Raw genomic sequence first — 18,308 nt, forward strand, 5'->3', positions numbered from 1 at the left:
GCTGGTATTAGGGATGTCAGTATTTTACAACTTGATGGTTCTTCACCATAAAAGTAGTCAGAAACTGTAATCCATGGTTAAGTTCTCTTTAAACAGCCACTACAAACTTCAGCTAACTTTAGCCACCGCTAGCTAACAATCAATAGAAGTGATAGGGACAACCCAACCATGCAATGTGTTTTTGTAAATGGTCAAATGATTTTTAACTAAGGTCAAACCAATTTCAGTTGATTTGGAAATAACATTATGAAAGTTACACATTTCCTTTACACTCATTGTAAAGCAGCAATTAAGGAGGAACAAGTAATAAAGAACTCTGCCTCACCTCCTTCCTTTTCCTCTTCCTCCTCTCTGTGTGTTCTTTACGTTTGAAGCCCCCGGTAATCAATCTGTCTCATTTGGCTTGAGTTACATGTCAGAAGGACTTTAGAGTGGCTTTGTGGGAAAATGCCCAGTGTCCTGCAGCCTAAGGAGATAATGTGTATGAATCCATGGAAGTTACACAAGCTAGCCACATTGTTAATGAGGGTGGTGTGTGTGTGTGAGTTTGTGTGTGTGTGTGTGTGTGTGTGTGTGTGTGAGAGAGAGAGAAAGAGAAAGAGAGATAGAGACACAATCATTACTTTTATGACCATATTTGAAATCAATGCTTTTTGACAAGACCATGTTATGTTGATTTAAGGACTTTATTATTTTGTGGATTGTACTGTTTATATAGCAAGTTCACATTTGTATAATACAGTGTACATATTAGTAAATACAAGGAACATTCAGTATTTCTCACTTCTGTACATTTTGTCTTGGCGCATTAAGAATCAGTCTTGTTCCACTATGGACCACATCATCAGGGCTTGGTGATACAACTCCATCCATTTCCCTTGTCCTCCATAGACTTTCAACAATCCCTTCACTGTCAAACTCCAACTCTTTCTCTGACCAAACAGTATGTTGCCAAGTGCAAGGTGAAGTTGAACATAAGCCTTCATTGGTCTTTTATTGTACTTACTAGGTGTGCTGCTGTCAACTTCACAACTATACAAAACTTGTGGCCTACAACTGTCCTCTCTTAAAAATAAAGAAATTAAGTGAATACTGTTTGGGGGGAAACAATTCTGTCCTCAGGCCAGTTTTCATATCATATCAGCACATTCCTGGTCAGTTTCTGTAGGGGAAACCAACTTTGTTGTTACAGTCATGGCTATACACTGAGTGTACAAAACATTAGACACCTGACTCCACCTTGTCAGACATATGTTCTCTACACAGAAACTGACCCGTCTACTGAGAACCACTGTAGTGAGAGAGAGAGAGTAAAAATATGTTGTCAGGAAATGACATAGACAGAGTTTAATTAGAGTTGAAAAGCTTTTACATCTTAGTGTTGCATTCAAGTTAACAGTCCATTTAAAGACTGCTGCTGTATCAAAAGAGGCAACTATGGATAATCATTTAGCCAAATAAGTGATAACTTGTGGAACTGAGCCGAGCTGTACCAATCAACGCCACCCGTCAGTCAGTATGGCTCAGTATTGAACAGCCTGCTGTCATTTCATGCTCAACCCTCGTCATGGAGAGCTATCCTTCTATAGGTTTTCACTTCATCCCTTACCTAACCTACTTGTACACATTCAGTACACACACTGAGAATACAAAACATTAAGAATACCTGCTCTTTCCATGACATAGACTGACCAGGTGAATCACTTGTTAAATCCACTTCAATCAGTGTAGATGAAGGGGAGGAGACAGGTTAAAGAAGGATTTTTAAGCCTTGAGACAATTGAGACATGGATTGTATATGTGCACCATTCAGAGGGTGAATGGACATGACAAAATATTTAAGTATCTTTGAACGGGATTTGGTAGTAGGTGCCAGGCGCACCGGTTTGAGTGTGTTAAGAACTGCAACGCTGCTGGGTTTTTCACATTCAACAGTTTCCCGTGTGTATCAAGAATGGTCCACCACCCAAAGGACAACCAGCCAACTTGACAACTTTGGGAATCATTGGAGTCACATGAGCCAGCATTGTGGCTGTTCTGAGGGCAAAAGGGGGTGCAACTCAATATTAGGAAGGTGTTCCTAATGTTTTTGTCACTCAGTATATATATATAATACTATACAGGGATATACCACATTTAGCCCCAGCAGGTATTTACCATGCAGGTCATTGAGGTAAAGTGGGATTGAGTCACTGTCAATCGACTCTAGAGACTGCATCTGAGTCAGACGTCCTGTTGGACCCTGATATTTTACGATAAGCCTTGAGTGCTCAAAAACACAAACTTAAAATGAACAACTTAAAATACATACAAAACAAAAACAACATCATCATCAGGGACCTGAAACATTTCCCAGGCAATTGTGATGTTGAATACATACAGTGTTCTACAATCTAACCTTGTAGAAAAAGAGAAACAAAAAGATAATACAGTTTATTACTGTTAGTAACACATGAAATTGAGTGAGAATACCTTCATTCATAATTAAGCCACTGAACTAAGATCAGTAAACTGTTGGTAAAACGTTCTGTACAGTACTTACAATAGGCACGTGTACCTATAGACTCAGGCTAGACTCGAAGTCTTGCACTAGCAAGCTAAACCAGAAGTGGATCAATTCTGTGACATAAATTGGTTAAAATAGAGCAAAGCATTAATATTGTCTTTGCTCTCTTTGAACAAACCTGTATGTCAGTTATGCCAGTAATTTAACAAGACAGTCCTAACAGATCTCTTTGCATTAAATGATGGACAGAAAGCAAGCGACCACTGTTACTTCCTCTGAACTCCTGTCATTCAACCCCACTCCCCAAAAAAAGTTTCCCAATGTGAAATTGAATAAAACAAAACAAAACAAAATCAAGTTACAAATGAGAATTAAAAGGGGAGACGCTTCACTTTAGGCTGTATTATGCTGCAATTATATTTGTTATAAGCATGCATTGGCATTTTAACCCTCAAATAAGCTAAAAAAATATGACCCCACAAAGTACAAAGTAAATAAGGGAACATCCCCCTCAGTTCTTAATTCCTAGCTGCCTGTAATGGTTATGCATGCCTATGACACATTTTGAAGCATTTACGAAAGGCTTTATGAATGCACTGATTGCATTCTAGACTGCCTGAAGCTAAGTCCTAACGAAAAGATGTGCTAACACTTTACTTTGAGCTAACACGTATCATGCTTTATTACTTGTTATAAGCATACTATGCTTATGAGCCTTTATAATGTCTTAATAATAATAATAATATGCCATTTAGCAGACGCTTTTATCCAAAGCGACTTACAGTCATATTCATACATACATACAGTCATACATTAATATAAGGCTTATGAGGCTTATAATATGTATGTACTATGGCATGACAATAAGACATTATAAGTGGGTCGTAAATGCCTATAACAATTTTTACATTGCATTATAACCACATCTTAATGCATTATACCTGTCAGCTTTAAGTAACTTGTTACTAAAAAGTCTAATTGGAATGCTTCTTTTCATCTTGAACAGGTTTAACTCTCAGTGGTTGGAATTCCTCCCGTCTCGCTCGTCTCCAATCTCTAATGACTAGCCTTACATTTGAACGTCGTTGTTGTGAACAATGGGGAAACTAGACACCCCTGCTTTTCCTCTGATCTGCTTCCATCCCTATTCTTCTGTCTGAAGGATTTTCAGTCGCGTTCCAGGTCGTCTTTTTGGCAGTCGCCTACAGTATATCATATGAATATGGTCCCTGCTACTTTAGACATTTAAACACTTTTCCAGGCAATGTGAGATCTGATCCTCCATGCAGCGCAACTGCATAAAAAGACAACCTGGAATGCCACTGATATCATTGCCTGAGTAAGTTCTACTTGAATCCCCCCAACAAGGCCTCTAACCTTCCTCAACCTATACACAACTAATCCAGGTTGTCTGAGCTTTGATTAGGAAAAGGAAACAACATTAGACAAAGGTCAAGCTAATCACCAAGCCACACAAAATACCCTGAGAAACTAAACAGAAATAGAAAACCCTGGATTATTTGTATATCTTATCCTGAATAATGGCTAGTTGTTCAATTGTACGTTATTTTATGTACAGCACTTGTACGTGTATTTTGAATATGATGTGTATCGGTTATATGACTCGCTAGTTTGTACATGCTGTTCCTCTTGCTAATAAAGCAGCGGATGACCTCACGGGAAAGGATTAGATGATTTATACAGATTCCAAGCAAGACGTTTTGAAAGACAGTTGTGGTGTAAATGACTGCAATATTTTTCATTGACCGAACAAGTTGGCCTACGTCTATCATGTCCAATAAGGTGTCCTGCATTTGACATCATGTGGTCCCTGAAAGGGTGTATGTTAATGTCCAATGGCCTTGGTCCTGTTGTCCCTTATCATTGACACAACACTTGATTGACACAGCACTTGAGTGAACAGTAGGCTTTTTTGTTGGTTCTCTCTCTACAATATGTGTATCCCGTTCAAAGATACTTGCATGCATGTTTGTGTACGCGTGCATGTTTGTGTGTGTAGTTATACATTTATGTGTGTGTGTGTGTGCATTCGTGGATGTTTGTGTGTGTAGATAGGCCTATATGTGTGAGTGAGTTTTGAATTCCTAGTCCTTTCCTATCTAGGTCAGAGTATAGGCCCAGTGTGAGAGCCCCAGTGTTATGCAGATGGACCAGATAGAGGCTGGAGTCAGGTTTCCTTTGTGACCTGCTCCACAGACCACCATGTTAGCCAGCACAGGCCAGCCAGTCCACTACTCTGACTTTGTTGCAGTAGATACATTGATACTGGGAACTGTTCATATGTCAGGTCTAAAGAAATAAAAATAATTCATACGATAACTTTAGTTTGAAAAGGGATATTTCTCATTAATATTTAATTATACAAAATATTATGGAGGAAACGGCTCAAATAATTGAGCTTCTCCATGTCAAGGTGTTGAAAATAATAGAGGCGATGATGCAGTGTGATATGGCATTAGCTTTTTTCACATAAGAATTGGTTTGGATTTAGTGCTTGCTAAACCTTTTTTAGTCTAGCTCGTTATATCTTTCCAGTCCTTGACCTCTGCAGACAATTGCCACCATTCAGCAGTGACAGACAGTAATTGATTGACTAGCAAATGGTCAAAAATGATGGAATATTTTGCCAATAAATTACAAACAATTAAATGTACAGATGTTACAATAGGTATAGGTATGGTTGATAAGGTAGGCTTTGTTAGTACAGAACAACAAAAAATGAAATTAAGGAATAGTAGTGCTTTACTGTACGTGTTGAATGCTAAGTGATGTTCATCAAAAGTACCACAAGCCAGAGTTCTGTGTTGCAACTGAGGAATGTATGAAAATAATTAGTTCAGTCAAAAGAGAAGCACAGACAATCAAGCGCAATCCCCAGAGTTTTGTAGCCCTTTGCTACTTCAGGGTTAGTAGTTCAGGGTTAGTGAGAGAGCAGAGCAAAATGGTGCCTGACTGTTTTGGGCACACTGAAGACACAATTGAACACCCAGTAGTATGGTTACAAGGCCACAGTTGACCATAATGAAGAAAATCCATGCAGACCATGAAGGTGGTAAGGGATGCTGAGGCCGCAGAAGTCTCGCAGAAATGTTCGATTTAGGTCTGAGGTGAGTCTTGGTGGATTGATAGCAGTAGGTTTGGCATCAGGTGTGGGGTGATCAGACTTTGGTTTGCCAATCTGAATGGTTTGGCATTGGTGTAATTGCTCAGATGGATTTATCTGGTTGGTGTAGTCGGTTAAATAGTCACAGTATGGATGGACTGTGGCGGGGGGTGAATTTGGCTATGATGTTGCAGTGAGATTTTCGTAGCATTGGCGGTAATGGTTAAATGGTCACACTGCAGACGTGGCAGTGGGTTTGACGGTGTTGGGGCTGAGCACAAGGCTCTGTGCGATGTCTTCGCGGTTGATCTTACACAGTGCCGTGCAGAGCGTGTCCAGGCTGGCGCAATCCTGGCTCGCCCAATCAGAGAGCAGTGCGCGGACGGGATGCTCCTGCTGCCGGAAGGTTGCAATGCGCTCTTCCTGGTATCCCAGCAGCCCCGCCAGGCTGCACCAATCTCTGTCCTCCGTGTGGTCATAGCCCTCCCCTTCTCCGCCCCTGTAGAGGAGTTTCTCCACTTCCTCTCGCGTGTGGAGGGGAAGGAGCAGACAAGGCTCCTCATCCACAGTGACCACTGCAGGGAGAAAGACGTTACATGAGCGTTAGTCTGAGGTTATATTTACATTCATATCTGTTGAAGTAATGTTTAGTAATACTGGACAGTGAGGTCCAAATCCTTACCCGAGATCTGTGTGGAGTTTTTTGTCAATCATGCATTAATGTAAATGGGGCATCATTACCTCATAGCTTTGACTTTCAATTTGACTTTGTTTCCAGATGGAATCACTAAACAGAAATGCACATCAGCCAATAATATTGATTGTCTACACTTACAGTATATTGTAGTACTTTGTTCAGGCCAGTTGGAGTGTTCTATGTGGTCCTCTGTAGCTCAGCTGGTAGAGCACGGCGCTTGTAACGCCAAGGTAGTGGGTTCGATCCCCGGGACCACCCATACACAAAAATGTATGCACACATGACTGTAAGTCGCTTTGGATAAAAGCGTCTGCTAAATGGCATATTATTATTATTCTATCCTGACTGAACATTTCCTCTGCTAAAGTTGCTTATAGTTCTTTGGAACTAGTTCTAGTTCTCTGAAGGTTTTCTAAGGAACCTGTAGCGACAAGAGAATCACGCGACTCCACAGTCAAACCAGCCATTAGGTCTAGCCTCAGCCAAGTGTGTGTTTCGAAAGGTCTAAATTCTTCCAAACTGGTTCTTCAGGGCTTGACTCCAAACCGCCAGGAGCGCATGCAGCTGGTGAACTAACTGTGGCCCCTGTCAGAGATGTGTTATTATTGTTGTTGATTTGCTACAGTAGGTTTGAGAGGTTTTGTTCAAAGTTGAGTTTACGAGGCCACCAAACGCCACTCTCCCCAAGGGAAATTCTTTGTCTTGCTGAGTGAAGGCCCTCAGGGTGTTAACAAACATGGCATCTAGAAAAGCTCTTCCGTGCCAGCTTACTGTCCATCAAACCTATTTGTGGTGGTGTTCTGTTGAGTGGTATCACGGTTCAACCTAAATAACTTAATTATGTACTTTGCTCTATTTCGAAAACTGCCCTCATAGTGCAAGCAGTCATCCAATACATGGTACCTCTATGGAGTTGCTTTGTTGTGTGGCACATGGTATAATTGACCTGAATGCTGATCTAAATGTGAATTCATGAAAGGACCTTTTTATTATATGTTTTTGGGGAGCAAAGGGTCACTTGTCTGGGTGTGCTATTTTGGATGTTGTACATTAATCTATGTTTTGTGTAACTTTACATTAGTCTATATTTTGTGTTACAGTACATTATGTGTCGGGTGCACAGACCTGTAGTAAAGTTCCCCTCTGTAGCTGTCTGTCCCTGGGTTGACTTGTCTGTACATATAGGTCTGTGTGTGTGTTAAAGTATGTGTGTGTGTGCATATGCTGACAAACTGAGTTAAATAAAAACAACCTTGTCTTGAATACAACCATCTAATCAAGGCTTATGAAAAGGGGAGACACATATTGTAGGCTATGACGTCCATCTAGCCTGGAGGAGGAAATTGTTATCCTAAAAAAACTTTCCAGGAGCACGGACTCACCCAATGATATGGCCGATGCTCTCCTCTATAGTGCCAATAGAGTCGTTTCATCTTACCGTCCAAAGGGAATGTATGCAGCCGGCTATACAATCGTATCCCCGTGGACCGGTTTGTAAATAAAACATTCCCCATTCAGTTTGCAAAGTCGTCAAACAGACAGTTTTGTCACCCCTGGTCTAATAGTTTCAAAATAAAAGACTGATTGGCTGAACGTGATTGGCTGAACGCCATACGCAACATCCGGGACTAGCATTAGCTACTCTAGCATGGCGGTGAAAAAAATATAAAAAATCTGCCTTCTCGAGAATAAATAGAGTTAAGGAGGAAATTGGCACCTTTGCAGCCTTGAATGGAGAATGTTTTATGTACGAACTGGTCCACGGGGGACACGAGTGTGTAGTGGCTGCATATATTCCCTTTGGACAGTAAAATGAAATGACTCAATATCGGCATCTGCCCGCCTTTGGGCTAGGTGCCAAAAAGATAGGCTACTGTTCGCTCAATAGCCTATTGGGAGTTGAGAATTTTGATAGCCCAACTAAAGACAGGTTAGAGTTTTTTCTTTGTCTCTTCTTTGCCACCGATTGTATAAAAAAATATTGAGATATGCCTAGGCCTATTTTAGATGCTTTTCACTGACAGCCGCAAATCAACAATCAGCTATTTGATATGTTGTGCACGCTGCCCAAATTGCACGCTTCCCGACTGTAGGTTATACCCTGGCCTTGTGATTGAAAACAATCCACGCAAAAAAAAATAAAAGAAAGCTAATGACCCTCTGTGGCTAAATGGTACTCTCTGGTGTAGTGTTTTGAAGGAGTTTATTTTTGTATAGACAGTAGTAATTATATACTTTTGGCAAGTTTAATTCAATTTACTTCAGAGGAAGCTTAGCTTATCCTATTGGAAGCGCCGCCTATGTGTGTGTGTGTGTGAGTGGTGTGTGTGTGCGCGCTCATGCATCTGTGCTCACATGTGTGTGAGGGTATCTCTGTGTAGGCCTACCTGTCTGTGCCTGAGTCTGCCCCTGGCCTTGCTGCTCCTGTAGGCTTTGGCTGTCCACCGATATGCCACTGTCACTGTGCAGCTTCTCCCCTTCCGGCGATGGGGTCTGGTTCTGATTAGCTGTGCAGTTGTTGGCACCCTGCTTGTTCTGCTTACAGCTGTTCCACCTGGACATAGATAAAAAGTCCTCATTATATAAAAATGTATTAATAAATGACTTAAATGGACTTGGCGCTGATGAAGGTCAGGGCCCGTATTCATAAAGCATCTCAAAGTAGAAGTGCTGATCTAGGATCAGGTACCCCCTTGTCCTTCTTCATTATGATCTAAATGGAAAAACTGATTCCATATCAGCACTCCTACTCTGAGGCACTTCATGAATACCGGCCCTGACCCTCGCAGCTTCACAAGGTCTAATGACTGAAACGTTGGTTAAAATATATTTGTTAAATTACTTGTGTAGTATTAAAGAATACCAGTGTTCAGTTTTCTTGTATGGTGTTGTATAGTTTAGTTTATTAAGATACTCATTAGTACATCAGGACTTACAACTAAGTAATAGTAATACATTTTATTACAAAAGTAATAGAATAAGTGGGTTCTTTTAAAACATGCAGAGGAAATTTGGAGAGCCAAGAGCGACTCTATTGAGTTAAATGACTAATTGATTATGATAATCCCACCCACCATTAGTGCCCACCTGAAGACACGCTCACCCCATCCCCGTCACTATCAATTAACAAAATAAATGAACAAGTAGAATGTCAAATCCTTTGGCAGAGGATAGAACCCCACCCCAATTTTCTCTTGCTGGTACTAACTCTCAATAGTCACTTCATATTCTACACAGTCCACTGCCATTCCCACATGCTCCCTTAGCACCCTATCATCTTCCATACCAATGTGTATCCTGTTGTTCTGAACAGTCAACACCTGTCAATGACTTGGATGAGTAAAGGAAACACATTTGAAAGAAGAAGAAAAAATCATCCTAGACTCATCAAGCTTTGAAGTGGATCAAAACAAAAAAACACTTTTGAACTTTTGACCCTTTAGTTGCTGGCCCTTGAGACCCCCATTCGAACATAATTTCTGTCTGCTCTTTTAACCAGGTCTCTCTTGCCAACAAGACTTCATCTCAATAACCACATTTTGATCCACAGTTTTATGTGAGTAAAGTCATACCGTATAAATAAAAAAATCACAACAGCTGTAATGGAAAGAGGAAGTGTCGGTACAATTTTATAACAATTTCTTTGTTCGACATGGTGATATCTTTTTGTGTGGGTAAAATTAATTGTGGGAGAAACTATTTATTGCGCAATTGTTGATAAGATATCTTGTCAACAATTGCGCAATAAATAGTTTCCCCCACAATTTACCTGTCGAGGTAAATTTGCAGTCACGCGATGCTATGTTGTGTGGTCCTCACTATGACTTGAAAACACATGTACAGATCATTATTTTTTATTTAACCAGGCAAGTCAGTTAAGAACAAATTCTTATTTACAATGACGGCCTACACCGGCCAAACCCGGACGACGCTGGGCCAATTGTGCGCCGCCCTTTGGACTCCCAATCACAGCCGGATAGTGATACAGCCTGGAATCGAACCAGGGTCTGTAGTGACACCTCTAGCACTGAGATGCAGTGCCTTAGACTTCTGCACCACTCGGGAGCCCATCACCTTTAAGAGATGGCTATAGATTAAATAAGTTATAATGAACTTCACAGGGTGGTGAAAGTGCATGGGGATGAGCTTGATACTCCTTTCCCGTAAATATTGAGGGTCTTAATTTGTATAGTGACATGACGATCGGTGCTTAGCTGCCAATTAACAAATAAAAAATGCTCTTGCTGTTATCCCTCTCATCATATAACTTAACCTGTCCACTTTATCAGCGAACTGTTGTTTAGAGAGCATGTGCGAAAACCAGATTGGGCAAGTTATATAATATTCACATTAAAATATGTTGTAAATTGGATGGAAACCTAGCTATTGAGACTAATCTTGATAAATAAAGGTTACACATTTAAAAAACAATGCAAGAAATGTCCATTTCACAGATAAGTCAATAGTAACTGACCTATTGTGCGCCCTGTCTATATATGTCCATAGTCTGCTTTTCATGCTCATGGGGCGGAAGTGGGTCAAAGTGACACCCTTTGATGTGGTATCTGAATATTTCATAGCCCCCCTTCTGCCCCCTGTGCAGACTGCCGCCGGCATCGATGCTCGCCCAACCGTGTTCTGGTATGTTTGTTTTGAAGCCCGTTTTTTGAGCTGAAAGCGCATTAGGTCATCACCTCAAAGCTAGCAGTGCCGTGTAGAGAGTGTAGAGTTGGAAAAATAAGCATTCAATATTATGCAGGGGGAAGTGGGTGTAAAAGGTTTAAAAGAATAACAACTCAAATGTAGCACAAAATAGGCCGTTTCGCTGAACAGACGTTGGGGATCCCCAGGCTGAATGGCAGGGGCTTGTGCCCTCACCCAGAAAAGTGGCAGATGACTTCATGAAATAAATTAACTTTATTTTAAGATCAGATTTATTGACTCTTATGACTACTTTGAATGTCTTGAAAATCTCATGTCTCGAACATTGGTTCATCGTTCACTTGTTAACTTGTTAACTAATGTAATTTTCTTATAATCGTAAATGACCATACTGATGCGGTCCAGGGTCAATTCAATTTACACATAATTACCTTTAGTCATAGTGGTTAAGTGGTCACATTTCCCTTAAATTCCTAGAGCAAATACCAAAGCAAAGCCTTAAAGAGACGCTTTAGCTTATCTAGGTTGTTGACGTTTCTGAGTGTTGCTAAATAACCAGCTAACCAACCAATGACATTATCTATTTTAAACATCTTAAATATTACAATACAACACCATTCCTCATTGAGGTCCCATCCCATCTGCTCCTCTTCCTCACCTCTTAAAGATGATGAAGGCCACAAGGCCCACCACCACGGCCGCCAGGATAGAGCAGTAAATGGGGATGAGGTTCTCATTCAGCCCGTGACCTATGAACTTGATTGTACTGGTGGTGGTGGTGGTGGTGGTGGTGGCGGTCTCCGTGGGGCCGTAGGGGAAAAGGTTGTCATCGTCTGTGAACGAGGGCAGGGACGAGCCCCCAAAGGGAGAGGGAGAGACGGAGGAGAAGAGCGGCGTGTTCAGATCTGCAGGAGAAGAAAATAAGAAGATGTTGGTGAGTATAAAAAGTGGGCGAGGAATGGAGGGAATGTAATTGACTGTTGTGTATTTATGTACAGTAAATATACAGTAAAGATTTGTGAACCGCGAATATATCTGATGTGATACTAGATAGAGGATAGAGGCATACAAATCCGTTATGGAATATTGTATCGGTTAACATGTATTGTTTGATGACTTACTGCTAGACTCCCTACTTTGTACAATATCAAATATTAAGTCCTTTCCCACACTATCTTAACCACCATACAATCAACATCTCCTGCAGTTTTGTCCGAATCCTGTCTTGAAATACACATGTGCCACTTGAACTTTCAGGCAGATAGTGCATTGAGAACAGGATTCAGCCCTCTGTATCTATCTCCATATTTGAAGTATAGCTATCAGTTTGAGTTTCATACAAACACCCGTAGATATCCAGGGAGAGGCCTGATAAGGAGGTCACCCCCCACCTCTACAAGCCCAGCCTGGAGCCTCAATATGGAGACTGTTCCCTCTGTCACAGGTGGTGGCAGATGGAGGAACATATTGTGGGTCCTGATACCCTGCCCATAAGGAGGTCTTAGGGATCTAAGATTTGGGTTGGATATAGGCCCCAAGGATGGAAACAGGAGGAGTGAGCCTATAGGAGTTGAATACGGCACAAGTAGCCCTGGGCCTGGCAGTGTAGAACATCCCCCCTCAATCTCAACCTCATGCACCACCCACCCACCTACACACACACCATGCTTCGTCTCTCGTCCTGTAACTGTCAGTCATTGACTCCATTTTGAGGAGTAGCTTGAAACCCAAGGAGAAGGTGGGTCTCCTTAATGAGAGAATATCTCCCTACACACACACACACACACACACACACATACTTCACTTCCTCCTCCTATCCATCCCACATCACTTGGTCATTTCCCATACCCCCAAGGAGTCATTACCAGAGTAAGAGCCGTGCTTCCATCCACTTTCCCTCTCTCTCCACCATTAACGCCTAGCGGACATGTTCACTCCTCAGCGCTGGCTGCTGATGTGGAAAACTATCTACGTCTGTTGTTTACTTACAGTTATTCACATCAACAGGAAATCATCCAACAGCACTAAATACCTTAGGAGAGTTGCTTTGCATTGGGGAAGGAGATGGTAGTCGTTTTTAAGCTAATGTGGTGAAACAATTAGTGAGACCTTGTTGTGATTGCGACTCAAGGGGAGCAGGTCATGGGAGGGGGCAGTAGTATGGAAGGAGAGGATTCATTTTTAGTATGCTGTCTCAGCGTGACCAATGTCAATGACAGGAAGTGTTCGATTAGTTTGACATATAATTGTGTTTTTGTTTAATGAGACCGCTACGTTTGAACTTTACACAATTGTAAACTGCTGTAAATACATTGAACATCACATTTGTACATACTTTTTTTTACATCTTTGACTGGTTTCCCATATTTCATATCTCATGTTATTAGGGTCCTAGTCATAACTTCATAGCAGCTCTGACCATGAATACAAAAAAACGGATCCTTTTTTTTATTTTGTAATGCAATTTACAGGCTTGTGTGACTGTATGACTGACTAGCTAGCCTACTGATTTACTTGGGGCCTAGTCTGTTCAAACTTCATTTTCTGTCTGACTGCAGATCAGCTCTAGTGATGCATGTTTGATTGCAGGTGTTGTTAACAGCCAGTTAATCTGATTGTTTTGTCTGGCCTCTAGTTTACTGGTAGATTGCAGGTGTTTTAACGGTTTTGTCTGGCTGATGCACGTTTCTCTGACTGGTAGGTGGTGTGACTGTGGCCTCATGTGACTGCCAGGTCAGTGAATGGTCCACCTGCCGTGTTCAATGAGCCTTGTGCTCCAGTCAAGTGGCCTCTCCGTGGGTCCAGCCTACTCAGCAGAACACAGCTTGGACACAGGTGGCTGACGCCAGCTCTTCTTTCTCTCTATTTCTAGTTATTCTTTCAAAATCAATTGCTAGCAACCTACAACCAGTACACAGAAAAATTTACATTTCAAGTACAATGATAGGTTGACACTAATACGCAACACAGGAAATACCGCAAACGTTTTGATTGGATTTGTAAACGAATTTACTGTCATTAAAGGGAACTAAGCTGATTGACTGCTTACTTCTTTCACTCCTTTTGATAATTGTTATTTCCCCCCACCCTCTACATTTTAGTCAATTAGCAGACGCTCTTATCCAGAGCGACTTACAGGAGAAATTAGAGTTAAGTGTTACTCAAGGACACATCAACAGATTTTTCACCTAGTTGGCTTGGGGATTTGAACCAGAGACCTTTCGGTTTTTGGCCCAACACTTTTAACCACTAGGCTACCTTCCGCCTACCTCTACTACTACTTCATGAAATGTCCTCCTCTCTCATCATCGTGACTTCATCCCTTCATTACACCCCCCAACAAGAAAGGACACCAGACACCCTACACTGACAGAGATCCCCTTTGTCGGGAACAAATGTTCCCTCTCTTTCTCTCCGTCACTCCCTCTCTTTCTCTTTCTATCAGAATATGCCATCTCTCTTATTTGCCCCATTGTCCATTCCTTATCTCCCTCTCTATCAAGCCATATGCACTTTCCTTTGTCTCCATCCCCAACTCACTTGGACCTCACAGTCTCTCCCTCTCTCACTCACACACACAATCTCTCTGGCTCTCTCTCTCTTACACTGTATTTTGTCTCTCTCTCGCTGTCTGTCTGTTTCTGCATCTCTCTCTCTATTTCTCGCTTTATCTCTGTATGATGGAGAGATGAAGCTGTACACTCTAAAGTGCCCTTTACTAGCGTGACTGAGTGCTGCTCACAATGCAATGAATGGCCACACTGGGAGTCACCTTATCCTCCTCCTCTCCTACAACATTCTGCTGAGTTCAGCTCACACAGTATCCATAGAGCAGGGGAAATGGCCCTTGGTTTGTACTTATAAGAGCTTGTGTGTGTGATCTCAAGTTAGGATTGAGCCCTATGACTGTATCACTCAGTACATACAGTATGGCAGGAGAAGTTCCGCCCCCATTTATTTTCAATGAGGGCACGCAGAGAAATGTGAGGGGATTGTGTGAAGGTGAGCAGAGAGAACCCTAAAGTTAAGCTCTGCTCTACTTTATGCAAATTTTACACGGCCACCACTGCTGTTAACCAATCAGGTGAGGAGCACATGTTTGCTTGAAAATCTTCAGTTCATAAAACATACTGTGATGTGTGTGATTAGAAGGAGTCAGGCGCAGGAGGGTAAATCACAGAATACAGAGTTTATTCCGTCGTACACAGTTGCGCTGGATAGCAACAACAAAATACAGGCACAGGGGAACAATCTACCCCGGCAATACAAGGTACGAGTAGCTCCAACAAAATACAGGCACAGGGGAATAATCTACCCCGGCAATACAAGGTACGAGTAGCTCCAACAAAATACAGGCACAGGGGAATAATCTACCCCGGCAATACAAGGTACGAGTAGCTCCAACAAAATACAGGCACAGGGGAATAATCTACCCCGGCAATACAAGGTACGAGTAGCTCCACCGAGTTACACTCAACTCACACAAAACAATCACCCATAAGGACAAGGGGGCAGAGGGAACACTTATACACAGACTAATGAGGGGATATGAACCAGGTGTGTGTAAATGGCAAGACAAGACAAATGGAATGATGATATATGGAGCGGCAGTAGCTAGTAAGCCGGTGACGACGAACGCCGAAGCCTGACCGAACAAGGAAGGGAGGCAGCCTCGGCGGAAGTCGTGACACATACAGTAGTTCTGCCAGTTATTTGCTCCGGGCAAGCAAAATAAAAAAAGAAAGCTAATCTTCGCTGTGTCTGTTTTTCAATTATATATGATGTTTCTTTGCTAGAATACAGAGACAAAATCAAAAGGTCAATGTCATGGAGGAGGATTGTAGAGATTGTTGGTGTTGATGGTGGGTGAAGAGAAGTTTGAACAACAATGTTTGCTTGTGCTGCTAGCTAGTTATGAACCACAATCAACCTAGGCCTAAACTTCAAAACTGTGATCAAAGCCACCATTTCTGAATGTGTTAACTAAATTAAATTGTGAAATTTGCCCACCAAAGTATAGAAATGAACAGTAACACAAGTTATAACATTGTAAATAAAGCACTAAGCATGAATTTCCCATGCAATATGCTACCAATTGGATTATGGTATTTTAACATTATGATTCTCATATATTATATCTTATGGCTCTTATACCTGTGTCATGACATTAATTATTAGAGCTCACTTCCTATAAAATACAGTACATAGGCCTACATGTAAAATACACATGAATGGGTACTTTGGGTAAAGTAAATTGTGAGCAAATCTCTATTCACCCACCATCAACACCAACAATCTCTGCAATCCTCCTCCATGCAATTGACCTTCTGATTTTGTCTCTGTATTCTAAAATCATTCTCAGCAAATAAACGAGGTAGAATTACAACACTCTCCACGCTCCCACTATTTTCCTTTTTTACATTTTATAATTACCCTATAAATGGTCAGCTCCTTATTTTCACATACAGTTCTGTACCCAGAATACAAAGGTTGGATTTGCACTAAACAATTTGATTATGTCAGAAAAATCATGTAGAAAATGTGGCTTTTGGTTAGCCTCTAATCTACTGGTATCATTCTAAATTGAGAATATTTAGTTAGATCAACAATATGCAAACAATCTGTGAGTTTAGTTATTCTTTGCTTCAGATGTACAATGACAAGGGGTGCATTGCACATGCCAATTAGGCCAGTAATGCCATCATACTGAAGGCATATGGCTGCATTGGTGATGCATGCCATTATGATAAGCTCACGTGGCTGATATCCTGAGACAGAGTGACAATCAAATAAAAAAGATTGGAAAGCTCATAACTGGACAAAAAGGTAATGTTCATATGAGAAATCATCACAGAAACACAGACAAATTAGAGACAGATCACCTTGACCCCTTTTTATTGCAGAATTGTGATCTGTGAACATACACACTAGTTAATCTTGAATAATAGTTTTAAGTTAACAATTAAAATAAGCTTAATTACTTCATGTCAATGAATCCACATTGAATTAATCAACATATAATTTCAAAATGTACAAATAAGCTAACTTTTCCCAGTGGGTCAGAAGTTTACATACACTCAATTAGTATTTGGTAGCATTGCATTTAAATTTGTTTAACTTGGGTCAAACGTTTTGGGTAGCCTTCCACAAGCTTCCCACAATAAGTTGGGTGAATTTTGGCCCATTCCTCCTGACAGAGCTGGTGTAACTGAGTCAGGTTTGTAGGCCTCCTTGCTCGCACACGCTTTTTCAGTTCTGCCCACAAATGTTCTATAGGATTGAGGTCAGGGCTTTGTGATGGCCACTCCAATACCTTGACTTTGGAACAGGGACGGCTTGTTCAATAGGGCGATATGGGCGGACGCACTGCCAAACGGGAAAAGGAAGGGATTTTTTTTCTAATCAATTATATCACGGCAACAGCAGTTATCAGTGTTCACGTCTGATCTGCCAGCCACTAAATGTCAAATCAGGCTAAAGTCGTGCTTCAAATGGCCCCGCCCGTTTTTGGGGCGATTTCAGTCAGGTTGAAAATCGCCCAGAAGTCTCTCATAGCCTGTCATGTAAAATCTATTTTTTCACATTTCAAAGCTTTCAATACATTCTCTATGGGTGTCTGTGGGCATGCACTTACGCGCTTTCGTCATACGTGACGTAACGTTGAACGTAACTAAGACAATGGCGGCTAGCAGCGTCTATGTTGCGACCTGCAGTGTGGCGTTATTTTATGTTTTTAATTTGTAGACTTAGTTTACAAACATTCTGCAAACATTCTGCTTTGGACTGATCTTCGGTTTTGGACTGATCTTGTTGATCGTGTACATACCCGCTACGAACGGACTAAATAATGAAAACGCTGCTGGCAGCGGAATCCCAATACAGCTGGGAGACTTGGCTGGATGACAGAGTCCCGGACAGAGAGGTGGAGCCGGCTGGGCTTCACCCTGGTCAGAGCGGACCGCGATCCTGGTAAGAGAGCGACTCTGTACCCCGACATTGAACTGCTTTCTGTGTCATTGAACCTTACTATTGTTGATAAAACAAGTTTACTGGAGAACGGAGACCAAGTAGAGACTTTTGGACAAGGTGGATAATTGTATAATATAAGGCAGTTTATTCAGAGGTAAAGATATCTGGAATCGCGTGCACGGACCCGTTCGACAAACTCGTAGGGAGTTTATCAGAAGAGCCCCTAAACATTGTGTGCTGACATTTTATACAATAAAATGAAGTAGGTTGAATCTAGTAGTTCTGATCTTCTGATTGGTCCTGATGAGTTGGGCGAGGTCACCTCCAGGCTAGTGTCACTGTTGCATTGG

At 41.5% G+C, this 18,308-nt stretch overlaps 1 protein-coding gene across 2 annotated transcripts in view; it reads right to left on the reverse strand.

Annotated features, from left to right (window-relative positions):
• Positions 1–1,919: 1,919 nt before the first annotated feature.
• ngfrb (nerve growth factor receptor b) overlaps positions 1,920–18,308 on the reverse strand; it is a 70,289-nt gene continuing 53,900 nt past the window's right edge. For both annotated transcript variants that reach the window (XM_045218348.1, XM_045218314.1), the window contains 3 exons: positions 11,648–11,894; positions 8,715–8,881; positions 1,920–6,205 (listed from right to left, as the gene is read on the reverse strand). In XM_045218348.1, the coding sequence (XP_045074283.1) occupies positions 5,862–6,205; positions 8,715–8,881; positions 11,648–11,894 (758 nt within the window). In that variant the 3' untranslated portion in view covers positions 1,920–5,861. The remainder of the gene's footprint in view (positions 6,206–8,714; positions 8,882–11,647; positions 11,895–18,308) is intronic.

Source organism: Coregonus clupeaformis, chromosome 1 (genome assembly GCF_020615455.1).
Source record: "Coregonus clupeaformis isolate EN_2021a chromosome 1, ASM2061545v1, whole genome shotgun sequence".
Classification (NCBI taxonomy): Eukaryota; Metazoa; Chordata; class Actinopteri; order Salmoniformes; family Salmonidae; genus Coregonus; species Coregonus clupeaformis.